A 12,904-nucleotide genomic window follows, 5' to 3' on the forward strand; every position below is an offset into this window, starting at 1 on the left:
CCTTCCCATCACCTTCCTTCATGGGATGGAATGACGGGCAGTTGTGCTTACAGCCATTGAGGGAGCCCTCATAGCCAGCTGTGTGCAGGGCTTCTCTACTGCTGGCAGAGCTGCGGGGTGGGGTCCAGGGGTCTGCATAGGAGTTGGAGCGTGCCTTCATCTCCTCCCTCAGGATCAGCCTGCCGATGCCGCTCTGGATCTGGGCATGCAGAGAGATGGTGATGCTGGTGGGAAGCATCCCAGGGCACATGGCACCACTGGGCAAGGAGGTGACACATGGACTGCTCTGTGCCTTTCTGTCACCCTCTGTGCCCACCTCACCAGGCTGTGGGCAGGGACATTGCTCACCTTGTGCATGCCCCGCTCATAGCCATCTTCTTCACCTCCTGATGAGAACCGTCGGGCTCGGGGAGCTGCAAGGAGACATGGTGGGGGGGGTCGGATTGGGGTAGAGACAGGAGGCAGCCCCCAGAGACATGGGGATAGACAGATCCTAAGGACTGCTGGGATGTGGGGATCACTGTGGCACATAGCTCAGCTCAGCCCCATCTTTGGGTCCAGGTGCAGTCCCAGGGTGATGCCCTCTCAGCAGGTTTCCCATTCCCATAGTGCTGCAGATGGCTGTTACCTTTGGGAGATCCCTGGAAGGACCAGTACTCTGACTCCGAGTGGTAATAGGGGTCGGGGGAGTAGGCAGGGCTGTACTTGGACGTCTGTGCAATGTCCTCACTGGTTTTGCTTTTGGTGGCTGCAGGGTTGTTGTCTGCAAGAGGAGAATGGAGCTCTGTAACAGGGACGCTGCACTTAGAAAAGTTCCATGCCAGGATGAAATCAAACCCTCCTCTCTTCCCAGCACTTCGTAACAATCTGTGTTTGGCACAGCTCAGAGCAGAGCTGGAAATAACCCATTCTCAAATGGCTGACACCTCCTGGAGATGAGGATGCAGTGGCAGACAATGGTCACCAGTTCATGGTCTGGCATTGCAGCACCCTCAGTGCCAGCAGCACCACACCCCCAGGCTGTCCCCTCTCTATGGCTGCACAGGCACACAGCAGGGCTCACACAGGAAGGGATGGAGGAGAGCCCAGAGGGCAGCCTATGGGTCACTTGGGGAGCCAGGAGGGGGACGCCAGCAACTGAGGAAGGGGTTCAACTCGAAGGCCAGGACATTGGTAGGGGGATGGGCACTGGGAACATGCATAACCCCCGGCCCCTTCCAGCCACCCTCAATGGCTGTAATGGGGACAGCAGGGGCAGGGAGGTGCAGGCAGAGACCACCACCCAAGCGCAGGGTACCTCACCGACAGCAGCTACTTACAGCAGTGGTGCAGGCACACAGCAAGGCAGCAGGCAGGTGGGAAAGGGAGCCCACAGAGAGAGAGGAGACACAGTTACTACTTTGGGCAGTTGCAGCCCAGCTACACATGCCAGCAAGCAGAGAGACTGCAAGCCCTGCAGCCATGAACCAACCCAGGATTCCCCCTCCCTATCCTCCTGCACCTCCTGGGTGCATTTCAACCTGCAGCAGCCATCCAGGATGGGCTGTTATTCCTGCAGGGCTCAGTGTGTAATTGTAAATCACCATCTACAGCCCTTCACATGGGCTGCTCTGACACCTGGTGCCACCCTCATCCCTTCTGCCACCCCCCCACTTCTTCACTCCCCATCCCAAGGATGCCCCACAGCTAGCAGCCCTCCCCTGCACCCTGCTCCTTGCACTGTGCCCTGCACTGTGCTGCTCAGAGGGGAAGCAGCAACACCATCCCTAAGGCCCTGCTCCCTAACTCCTGCCTGCATCTCCCACCATGCCCCTACCCACCACCCACACCGAGAGCCACCGTGCCTGGCTCCCAGCTTGCAGACTGACCGTGCCGCTTGTAGATGGGAGGTTTCCTGTAGATGTTGCTCTCACCAGCAGCTGGATAGAGAAAGGAAAGAAAGGAGGAAAGAAGCATGGAGAGGAGCTCAGTGCGAGCTTGCAGGGAGGGCAGGATGGCAGTCCTGCAGGAGATGCTGCCCCACAGTAGTCTCCAGTGCAGCCCAGCATCCAGCCAGATCCAGGCTGGACTCCACCGCAGTTGGACAGGTGGCAATGCATGAGTGCCATGCAGCGAGTGCCCGGTCAGCATGCACCGCGGGGGGCACAGATGCACCACTGGCCCTGCCAGCCTGCAGCTGGGCAGCATGGGGGGGAACACCTGCAAGAACCACCTGCGAGCTACCTGGGGCACAACAAACTCAGCCAAAGCCTCTTTCTGCAGCAGAGAGAGAAGAGCCAGCTGGGAGGGAAAGCGAGCCAGTGCCTGGTGCCAAGCTGGCGGAGGGTTGAGGGGGGCCATCCATAAAGCACCGACCTGCTGGGTGGGGGGGATGGGATGGGAGCGTGGTCAGAGTGTCCTTGTGGTGCAGGGTGGCTCTGGGCACTGGGGATCCCATAGTGGGAGGTGCCTGCAGTAGTGCAGGGGATGGATGGTGCTCTGCCTGCTTCCCACCCACTGCCCCCCCTCTGACCCATCCCCTTGGGCTCTGGGAGTGGGTGGTGGCCCTTACCTGGTGGGCCCCTGCAATCCCTGCAGGAGGGCAGCAGGCAGCTGGCAAGCCCAGAAGAGCCTGGGGGGAGGGAGCGGCGGGCCCTAGGGGGAGTATAAAATAATCATCTGTAAAGGGGAAGAGCAGAAAAGCCCCTGGCTGACACACATTGCTTTGTGGTCCTGGGGGAGCGGTCAGGGGACTGGTCTCTGCAGGGGCTCCTCGAGATGTGCAGGTGGTGGGAGGGTGGGCACAGGGACGAGGGGACAAGCAGACATTGGAAGGCTCTGAGACATTTGGGTGGTGATGGGGAGGAGAAGGGTTCAAGCTGCAGGTCCTGCTTATGGATGGCCTCTACCAGGGTAGATCCTGCTGCCAGCTGGCTCTAGGCAGGCGGCGGAGCTACGCATGCAGCACACAGGGGATGGCACATGCGGGCATGCGACACATACGGCACTTCCCCTGGGCCAGGGGCTCCAGAGCCTACCTGGAATGTGGAAATGCTTGGGTGCTTGGTATGAGGTTGGAGTAGAAGACCTCACATCTAACTGGCTATAGTAGGGGGAGCTGCGCCCGCTCTCTGTGCCTACGCAGTGCCGAGCAGAAGCAGCCATAAGTGACCGAGAGAAAGAACAAGAGGCAGAAGAAAATGGGTGTTAAAGGCAACGGTGTTAGAAGAGCAGGGGATGGCCCATGTGGTGAGGTGATGGGGTGATGTGGTCCAGGATGGGCCGTGATGGAGCAGATGCCCTGCATCTCCTGATAAGGGTAGATGTGGAGGTGCCCCATTGCACCATTGGTGAGATGAAAGCTGCGTGTGATGCGGTGGTGAGTGGTGCAGTGCAGGGATGGTGGAGGAGGCAGCACCTCCACACACACTGCCTCAGGCTGTGCTGTGCTTTCCCATCGAGCTCCAGATGCCAGGAGAGTGGGCAGACACAGCGTGCTCCAGCTGAGCTCTGCAATCCGGAGCAGCGCTTGCAACATGAGTGCTCCATGCACAACCCCAGAGCTACCAAGCCAGCTGAGTGGGCTGCTCTCCTCTACATTTTGCTGGACCTTGGGGCCACCTCCATGCCCAGCTCAGGTCTGAGCCCCCTCAACCTTCCCTTACTGCTTGCACAGAGAGTGGCAGAACCATAGGGTGCATGCAGCACAGCAGGTCACCACCTGCCCCCTCTGCTCCTCCTCTGTCCCTGACCGAGACCAGCGGGGTCCATGGAGCCACAGCCCAAATCCTCACCTGAGCGGTAGAAGTAATGGGGGGACCTTGGGATGGTGGGGGACATGCCCTGCCGGCTGTAGGTGGGGGAGTCGATGTAGCCAGGGCTGGAGGCTCGTCTCTGTCTGATGTCGAAGCTCTCGTAGATGTCCTGGGGACAGGGAGGGGTGTGGAAGGTTAGAGCTGAGGGTGAGGGATAGACATAGGCATCCTGTGGCCAAGGATGCTGTTGAGTGTATGTGTGTCCAGTTGGGGCTGGACAAGAGCAGACCCCTGGGATGGGTCCCTGTGTCCTCCCACCTTGGGCAGGCACCAGCCAGGGGATGCTTATCACAGCCCCATGGTAGCAGCAGGGTGATGAAGACCTGCAGTGCCATTACCTGTGAGTACGGGGAGAGGGTCCCCAAGGACTGGAGACAGCAGGAGGCAGGGAGGAGAGACAGAGAGAGACAGCAAATAGTTAATGGTGGTGGCCACATAGCAGCTTTGTTTCCCAAGCCACAGCCCACTCAGTGAGAGCAGATTCATGACAACTGTTAGGGCAGATGGACTGGGGGATGAGGGGGATGTGGTTGCAGCCCATTACAAAGCCCTTGCCAGGACTACCTCAGCACCCCCCTCTCTGTGGGATCTGTTCAAATCCTGTCCCTCTGTGCCCTCCTACCCATGAGCTGCTATGGGACAACTCCATGCCACCTCACTGCTGGCAGTGACTTCAGAGCCTGCTGACGGGAAGAAAACCTTGGGGAGAAACCCCCTGTTCTGTGTGCCCACAGGGACCCTTCAGAAGTGAGTGAAGCCCCATGCCATGTCCCCAAATGGGGGTCTGGCCCTGGGCACATCCCGGCTCAGTACCTCCCCATAGCTATATCTCTCCAGCGTCTCATCCGATGTGTATCTGTGATAGGGCTCATACGAAATGAGGTCAGGACGCTGCACTTCGTAGATGGCTTTAATCTTGGGAAGAGCTGCCAGGTCTTTGTAATTAAGGATCTCATTATCCACTTTAGCCTAGGGAGAGGGAGAGACAGAGACAGAAAGGACGGAAAGGGAGAGAAGGAGAGAGGGAAGGGAAAGATGGAGCGCACAGTACACAGAACCAGCACGTGGAGCCCAAGCACCACGGCAGCAGGAAGAAGATGTGAGCAGAGGCAGCAGAGGGAGAGGGCAGAAGGGCTGGGATGGAGGACAGTGGGACAGTGTCCCTCTGGGTGCTCCCTACGTGCCAATGGGGAGAGGGGACATGACTCGTCCATACTGTTCCCAAACACAGGGGTGGGAACTGTCACTCTCCCTTCTGAATTGCCCCAAACCCACGGTCACAGCTCTGCCCCGGGGGGCTGAGGTCAGACATCTACTTACGCAGATGACTCTGTTGGGGGAGCCGATGCTGGAGCCAGGTGGTGAGATGGAGGTTTCTGATGTCCTTCTGTGCTGTGGAGCCGAAAGGAAGGACAGGTGAGAGCCAGGCAGGTTATAGCCAGGAGCAGCAGACATAGCATAGTGCTGAGTGCTGCTCAGGGATGAAACTCATGCAGGGTAAAGAACGACCCCAGATTGGGGCAGTGCTCCCACAGTGCCCAGGCACTCAGGTCAGCACTTGGGACCTGCAGTTTTTGGAGAGGCCTCTGACTGCCACCTACCTTCAGCTTCTTTTCTGCCCGGGCTGCCTGCTTGCAGATGGGGTGCCACACCTCAGAGCCTGGAGTGCAGAGGGAAAGTGCCTGAGCTCTGTGCACAGCTTGCACCCATTGCTAGAGATCACTCAGCTGCTGTCCCTGCATGTCCCCAACCCTGTCCCTGCACATCCCAACCCTCCACCTCCTGCCCCTGCCCAGAGCCTGCTGTCCCCGAGTGGGATCTGGCTGTGCTGTCCCCAGCTGCACTGAGCTACTGGTACCAGAGGTGTGCAGCTGGGAATGGCTCCTATGGGGGCTGGAATGAGCTCCTGCCAGAACCAAAGCAGCTGAGTAGAGACAGAACTTCAGACCCTCAGTGTAACCCAGACAAAGGGGGAGGTGGGACAGGTGGGAAGGGGTCCTGGGGTCCCCTGCACTGGGCACAGCTCCCATCACTGCAGCAGTCCCTACCTGTGAGGTACATCTCCTCTCCTTCGGTGAACATCTGATGGCAGCGCACACAGCGGGCGCAGGTGGGGTGGTAGTGCTTCCCTCCAGCCTGCAAAGGAACAGCCTGAGTGGGGCAGGACCCGGGCATGGTCAGGGGGCAGAACCTCAGGGAGAGCAATACAAGCAGAGCGTGTTTCATGCAACAAACAGACCCAACCTGCAAGGCTGGGAGCACTGGCTCAGGGCACAGCCCCACCGGACATTGTATTCCTGCAATAACCAGAATGCTGGGTGATGGAGGGCAGCAGAGGGAAGATGAGGCTCTTGCTGATAATGGGAATGGCAATGACAGGATGAGCTGGGAGAATTCTGAAGAGGGGAAGATCACTAGAAAAATCTGATGTGAAGATTAGTGAGAAGTGCCACAGAGAAGAGATGGTTGCCCATCAAATCAGCAGGGAACTGATCCTCCCAGGGCACAGATGGCAGCCCATGGCTTTTCCTCTCTGATTTGTGCCAAGAGGGACCCACCATCACTGCGTCAATCAGAGGACTCAGCTGTAAGCTCAGAGAAAATAGGCTGAAAACAATGCAGCTAAGCCTCAGCTCCTCAACATCATGGCCAGTGTATCTGCAGTTCTATATTTCCCATGTGGGAGTGGGACTATGGGCTGCTGGAGACAGCTCACATTGGAGACACAGGCCCCTGATGGATGATATGCTGCTCCACTGCTTCTGTGGACCCTCTTGGAGCCAGGATGTGCTGCAGCCAGGTGAGGTCGGTGCTTTCAGACCTCTCAGCAGCTCAATGTGCTGACACTAAGAAATAACACACACATCTTTTCCTGTCTGGTCCATACATGATGCTGCAGTAGGCTGGCAGGGAAGTGAGGCAGACCCCTCCAAAGACAGCCATCCCAGCTGTGTGAGTGCCTTGCCTCTCCTGTACTGATTAACATTACAGCTCATAAAAGGGTGGCAGAAGCTGTGGGTGGCGAGATCTGCTTGTTATCCCACAGAGTCCCTTACAGACTCATTAATCATTCGTGCTTGGCCACACTGCTCCAGCCCTTCGGAAAGCCCAGCAGCTGATGGATAGCACAGGAAGGCTTGTTAAGGCCTCACATTATTTAAAGGCACCATTTTCATTTTGTGCTCTGCTGGAGAAGACAATCAGAGCCCCTGGCACCAGGGGGAAGCTCTCAGGCAGGCACTGAGCAATGCCAGCGGTGCCACCCAGCACTGCCAGCGGGATCTGAGCTCAGGAAGCTCTGGCTTCAGCCTGCTCCTCTCTGGTGTTTGCCAATTGAATGCCCTGTGCTGGGCAGCTGGCCTACAGCAGCTGCTGCAGTGCTGAGCTCATGCTCACAGCAGCCAGTGCTGGAGACTGAAGTCAGCAGAAAATGTTCCTGGGCACAGGCAGCTCCTGAAGAAGGACTGGAGGAAGATGCTGGAGAGCCCAGGCTGCAGCCTGCAGTTCCCTGGTGCTCTCAGCTCAGCTAACAGGAATTGTGGGAGGGGTGAGCACTTCTTGTGGGTGACCCAGGCTGGAGGTGCCCTGTCCCAGCTCTCAGCAGGCTCCAGACCCCTCCTCCAGGTGCTGCCTGCACTGCTCCTTCAGCACACAGCACCTGTGCCTGCCTCACTGCAGAGCTGTGGTATGAATGTATGTGGTATGGGGATGCTGCTCTCTGGGATGGCAGAGAAGTGTGTGCAGTGCTGCCCTGGGAGCAGCTCCTCTACCCAGCAGGAAGGTCTCAGCAGCAGCTGTGCATGCTTTCAGCATTACCACCTCCCCATCCTGCCACAGCCCAGCTCCACGGCAACGCCAGCGGATCTAAAAAACCACAGCGTGTTTCATTCTGACATCCTTCTCTCTGCCTCCCACCTTCTGACCCTTTGGATTACAGTCAGGCTGAGTTTTCCAGCCTTTTATCCCCTGCAGACATTTGGGTAGGAGCAGTACGATTTGGCCAATGGGTAAAGCCACCTCCAGACTGGCCTGGGGAGGAATGGGGGCACAGGGCTGGCTGGGTGCTGCAGCCCTCACCTGGTCAGGTGGCTGTGCAGAACACATTTCCAAGGCAACCAGCAGGCTGCAAGGGATGTGCTTGCAGGCTGGGGATGCTCTGGAGACAGGTATGGTGGCAGCTGGTTAGAGCTGCAGTCCCCATGTGTGGGGCATGTCCAAGGCACTGGGTGCTTTGGTACCAGACCCCAAAGGTCTGCAGTGTGGTGCTGCTCCTCCTTCTACTGCCATGCTCCAGGCAACGGTGTCCACACACCCACTGCAGGGACAACCATGGCCCAGAGGAAGGAATGATGTGATAAGGGTGATGAATGTCCCACAGCTCCTCAAGGGACACACTTCGGGTGGGACTGTCCCTTTTGCAGCCCAGGACAGGACTCACCTCCAGGACCCTGCCACTGATGTACCGGTCACACGTCTCACACTTGATGCCGAACTGAGCATGGTAGTCAGACTCACAGTATGGGACTCCATCCCTTCAGGAGAGGAAGAAAATGGGTGAGGAAGGTAAGCCAGGCCAAGAACACCTTGCACTCACACATCTGAGAGTCACCTGCTCACTGGGCTATCACTTGCTGCTTTGCCCCCCATAGCCAGGTGCCCACAGCTGGCAGCCCATAGCCAGGTGCTCACTGCAGCCCCAGCAGCCAAGGACAGACCAGCCAAGCTCAACCAGCAGCACTCACTTGCTGATGTACTCTCCGGTGAGGATGATCCCGCACGTTTGGCACTTGAAGCAGCTGACATGCCACTGCTTCTCCAGTGCCAGGAGGGACTGGCCCTGCTTGATCTCCTCCTTGCAGCCTGCGCAGTCTGGAGTAGGGGGGCAAAAAGAAGGGGGAACAGATGAAACCTCTGCCCCATGGGGACCCTGCCCTGAGCCATGGCACCAGCCGGGGCTCTCTGGGTCTGTGCTGCCCAGGGCTCCCATGGGGCAGAGGGATGGGAAGTGCTCAGCAGAGTGGAGCAGAGGAAGGGCTGCGCTCTCCATCACCACATCCGGCCCCACCACGGTATTTACGAGACTCCCTTCCTTCCCTGCTACTCTTGGCTCCTGCCAAGGCTGCGAGCAGGAAGCACATGGGCTTTGGACCCCTGACCTTGGCTTCTCATCCTCTTCTGCCCCGGTGCAGCAGGTTTCATGGGGTTGCTCCTTAACCCTCTCCTTGCCACCATCCTCCCTCTTGAGGCACTGTGCAAGCGAAGCAAGGCTTTCTGTGCAGCCCAGCCTCGGGCAGCTCTGCACCAAGCCCTTGCCAACAGGGCAAAGCTGGGTGAGCCCCTAGCAGAAAGCGGACGGGGCAGCTCAGCTGAGCTGGGATCTGGTCCTTCCCTCACACAAGTGCTGCTTGCCTGGTTTTCAGGTTGCTCCCCAGGCTGAAGTTGCATGGAGAGGCACAGCACTTTGCTCCCAGGGCTGTTCTCCTGCACAGCATAGCAGCAGCCCCCAGTGGCAGCCCTGCAGAGGCATGCCCTCCCTATCACTCCCCTGGGTGGCAGTGCCAGGGCTCCAAGGCACCACACATCAGGATGCTGTCTGTGAACAAAACCCAGTGCCCTTGGGTAACCCCACTCTGCAGGCTGAGGAGCACTGGCTGGAAGGGGTGAGAAAGGAGGAAGCTGGTGTGAGGACGAGCACACAGCTGCCCTTCCTACTGCCCTGCTAAGAGAGGCAACAGGCAGCCCTTGGCAGCTCATCCGTGGGGCTCAGGATGGGGATGGAGGAAGGTGGGGAAGCCCTGTGCTGTACCTGTGGCTCACCAGTGCAGCCACATCCCCAAACTCAAGGAAGGTCACAGTGAGGGCCGGCCAAACCCACCAAAATGCAGCTTTCCCTCCTGTCCTGGCGAGTTTCAATTTGGTATCAACAACACGAGGGAATGAGCACAAGCAGCCTCACATGGGGACAAGACAGCAGCACCCACCCAAGTCACACACAGGGCAAGGGAGTTTCCGAAACCAGCAGTGACCTGCAGCCCTGGGTGGAGACAAAGGCTGCTCTGCTGCTCCTGCCAAACCTTCCTAAGTGCTCGTGCCCTGCTGCATGCCAGCCCTGAAAGCCCCTCCCATCCCTGAGCACCGGCACCTGTGCCCAGCACCACCCCAGTGATGACAGGCACAGCCAAAATCCTGCTTACAAAGGGGCATCAGGAAGAACGCACACAGCCCTGTCAGCCTGAGGAGCAGAGCCCACAGAAGCCCCTGGAGTCCCTCACATCACACCCTGGTGGCCAACTTACGGCTGGGCCCGTGGATCTTGATGGGTTTGGTGCTGATGAGTGAATGGGAGCAGTTCTGGCAGACGCAATCCTTCCCGCTGAACGTCACCTTGTCCCCAATGGGGAACGGCTTCCTGCAGCCGAGGAGAAGGACAGAGACACGTGAGATGAGGTGTGGGAGATGAGCCCCCAAACCAGCGTGTCCCCACGTGTGCCTGATGTCCCACCTGCAGGTGCTGCAGACGAAGCACTTGGGATGGTAGGTTCTGCCCAGCGCCGAGATGACCTCCCCGGTGATGAAGTCCCCGCAGCTGTCACAGCGGGTGCCATAAAGCTGCTGGTAGTCGTGGGTGCAGATGTACTCCTGGTTCTTGAAGAAAAAGCCCGACTGGGCCAGGTCGCAGCCGCACACTGCGAGGGGGACACGCAGCCGTCAGCAGGGGGTTCGGCCCTCGGACCCCTGATGTACCCCTGATGCAGCCTTTGGGGCCGGCTGTCCGAGGGCATCGGGGAGGGTTTCCCGTTGAGACCCTCCCCAGCACCAGCAGGTGTCAGTGTTGGGCCGCTCGGGTGCGGGATGGGGCTCCCGGAGGAGCTGCTCGCATCGTTGTTTGTCCGTCGGTACCCAACCCAGCCCTGCTGCATCCCCGTCGGTGGGAGCTGTGGGTGGTGCTCAGCCCGTCAGAGTGATGCAAGGAGACACGGCGAGCTCTGCTCCTTGGTGTCATCTCCCTCCTACATCTTTTCCATCTACACAGACCCCAGGAGCTTCATGCTCTGGGAGGCACAGCAGGGACAGCACGAGGACGATGCCCATCACCCACCCCACCAGGTGACAGGGTACGGGGCAGGCAGGCAGCCCCCAGCTCGTGGGTGGCATCGGGAAGCAGAAGAAGAAAGACCTGAGGAAGGATCAGACCCTGTTTGCTGTGGGACCCAGAAGACATCCTCACAGCTGGGGACACATGGGGACAAGCCTCAGGGCTGGCACGGGAGCTGGAAGCAGCCAGTGGCAGAGGTAAGGGCTGAGAGAGAAGGTGAGACAGGAGGATTTCCTCTCATTATTTATTCCCTTTCACTCACAGAGCAGGCAGTGAACTGTGCCAAGCTCTCCAGCAGCTCCGTGCCCTTTGAAGCCAGCGGCTGTCTGAGCAAGCAGCTTCCCTCTGCTCACAGACACCAGAGCTGGAGAGTGGCCAGGGGGGCTCGGCATGGCCCCTGAACATTTGCCCCCAGAGTGAGCCAGGGCTGTACAGTGATGACAGCCCCAGGGGACTGTCCCCTCCTGCTGAGCCCTGGGTGCCTGGGGGGAGTGGGGAGATGAGGGCCAAGGGGACAGGATACGTGCCCTGCTTAGCACAGGGTGCTGTGAGACCTTTATGAGCCCTGGTAATGAGATGCTTTACAATGCACAGAACCAGCCGCCGGCCTGCTGGAGAGCGGCTGCTTTAACAAATGTGCTGAGGAGCCCTGCAGTGTCATTTCTGGGCCGTTGGCTTTTATAGCTCCCCAGCTCTGTTGTTGCACCCGGCCTCAGGGGACAAGCAACCTCTCCCCTCTATTTCCATGGCATCCTTGGGGCCGTTGGTTCCTAGCTGAGCACAGAGTATCTATGGCACCTCAAGCACAGCTGTGCCATGTGCCTGCCCTGGGCATCTCTGCTACTACTCAGCTCATCCAGGCTGGTGGCAACCCCTCATCCTCCTTCTGTTGATCAGAAGAACACAGCAGCCCCCTGAGATGTATTTGATGGCATTCACTTAGCTCACAGGTGTCAGCCCCCCATGCACACAGCCTGGTGATGCTGGCAACGCTCAGGGACACTGTGAGCACTGCACCAACGTGTCCCGTCCTACCTTGGCAGGTGAAGCAGCGGATGTGGAAGTGGTTGCTCTGGACACGCACCACCTCGCCCTTGCAGGTGTCCCCGCAGCGGTAGCACTGGATGACGGTGGAGCCGCTCCCGGCGCTGTAGGGGTTTTGTTGGTAGGGAACTGCTGGCAGGAAGGAAAGAGGGGAAAATGGGAGGAAAAGGGTCTGTTAGCATTTGGGACACGGCCTGGCCAGGCATCAGGTACTGACTACCCTGTTATGGACAACAGTGCTGCTGATGGACATCCAGGGCAGGAACTGCATTGAGCAGAGGGGCTTTGTGCTGGCTCAGCACAGGCCCCAGACATGCACTCAGCAAACGCTGCAAGGACGAGCTCCTGCTTTCCCTGCTCCACCTGCAAGTGGCAGCTCTGGGCTGTCCATTGCCCATTGTGGGCACAGCCAAGAAGCAGAGTGCTTGTTTGCTGAGAGCTCAGAGAGCAGCTTGCAATTTGGGCAATACCCAGCTATGAAGGGGTAGGGATTTCAAAGGGATGGCGGCTTCCTGAGCAGGCACTGTGCTGCATTCCCAGGAACAGGAGAAGCAGATAATTGGAGGTGTGCACACCCCACGGGGCGAGGGGACGGGTGTGGGACAGAGGAGTGCACTCATCACAGAGCTCTTCATTCAGCGAGGGGCAGATCAGGTGACGGGGAAGAGAAACAGCCCATTATGGGCTCGTAAAGCACAGAAAGAAAAGTTAAGGTGACATGAGAAATGGTCTCACGGTAAAAGCCCATCTCAAAGGCCAAGTGCCCATGGACACAATGCCCTACACTAACCCCACTAAGGGGGTTCTCATCATGGAGGGGTGTCCAGCACAGCAGGAGTTACAGAGCTGGAACATCCCCTGCATGCACGCTGTGCTCATGCTGTGCTGAACGAGGTGGGAGCTGAGCCCTGGGACACTGCCATGGCAATCCACGGCCGGAAAAGCAGCGGGGGGAGCGGGGTGGTGAGAG

General features: G+C 58.6%; 1 protein-coding gene across 44 annotated transcripts in view; it reads right to left on the reverse strand.

Annotated features, from left to right (window-relative positions):
- ABLIM3 (actin binding LIM protein family member 3) overlaps positions 1–12,904 on the reverse strand; it is a 33,683-nt gene that overhangs the window by 2,322 nt on the left and 18,457 nt on the right. For 4 of the 44 annotated variants that reach the window (XM_085518909.1, XM_085518905.1, XM_085518906.1 and 1 more), the window contains exons 2-14: positions 11,926–12,063; positions 10,297–10,480; positions 10,091–10,203; positions 8,537–8,663; positions 8,233–8,326; positions 5,843–5,930; positions 5,396–5,454; positions 5,115–5,186; positions 3,774–3,903; positions 1,869–1,919; positions 629–748; positions 349–413; positions 52–199 (exon numbers count right to left, since the gene is read on the reverse strand). In XM_085518909.1, the coding sequence (XP_085375035.1) occupies positions 52–199; positions 349–413; positions 629–748; positions 1,869–1,919; positions 3,774–3,903; positions 5,115–5,186; positions 5,396–5,454; positions 5,843–5,930; positions 8,233–8,326; positions 8,537–8,663; positions 10,091–10,203; positions 10,297–10,480; positions 11,926–12,063 (1,389 nt within the window). Of the gene's footprint in view, positions 1–51; positions 200–348; positions 414–628; positions 764–1,868; positions 1,920–2,551; positions 2,635–3,017; positions 3,117–3,773; positions 3,904–4,132; positions 4,163–4,607; positions 4,764–5,114; positions 5,187–5,395; positions 5,455–5,842; positions 5,931–8,232; positions 8,327–8,536; positions 8,664–10,090; positions 10,204–10,296; positions 10,481–11,925; positions 12,067–12,904 lie in introns of those variants that run through there. The other 40 variants (XM_085518917.1, XM_085518874.1, XM_085518878.1 and 37 more) reach the window with 28 other exon arrangements.

The sequence above is a fragment of the Coturnix japonica genome, chromosome 18 (assembly GCF_054131305.1).
Source record: "Coturnix japonica strain WE chromosome 18, WE-NBRP24, whole genome shotgun sequence".
In the NCBI taxonomy this organism is placed as follows: domain Eukaryota; kingdom Metazoa; phylum Chordata; class Aves; order Galliformes; family Phasianidae; genus Coturnix; species Coturnix japonica.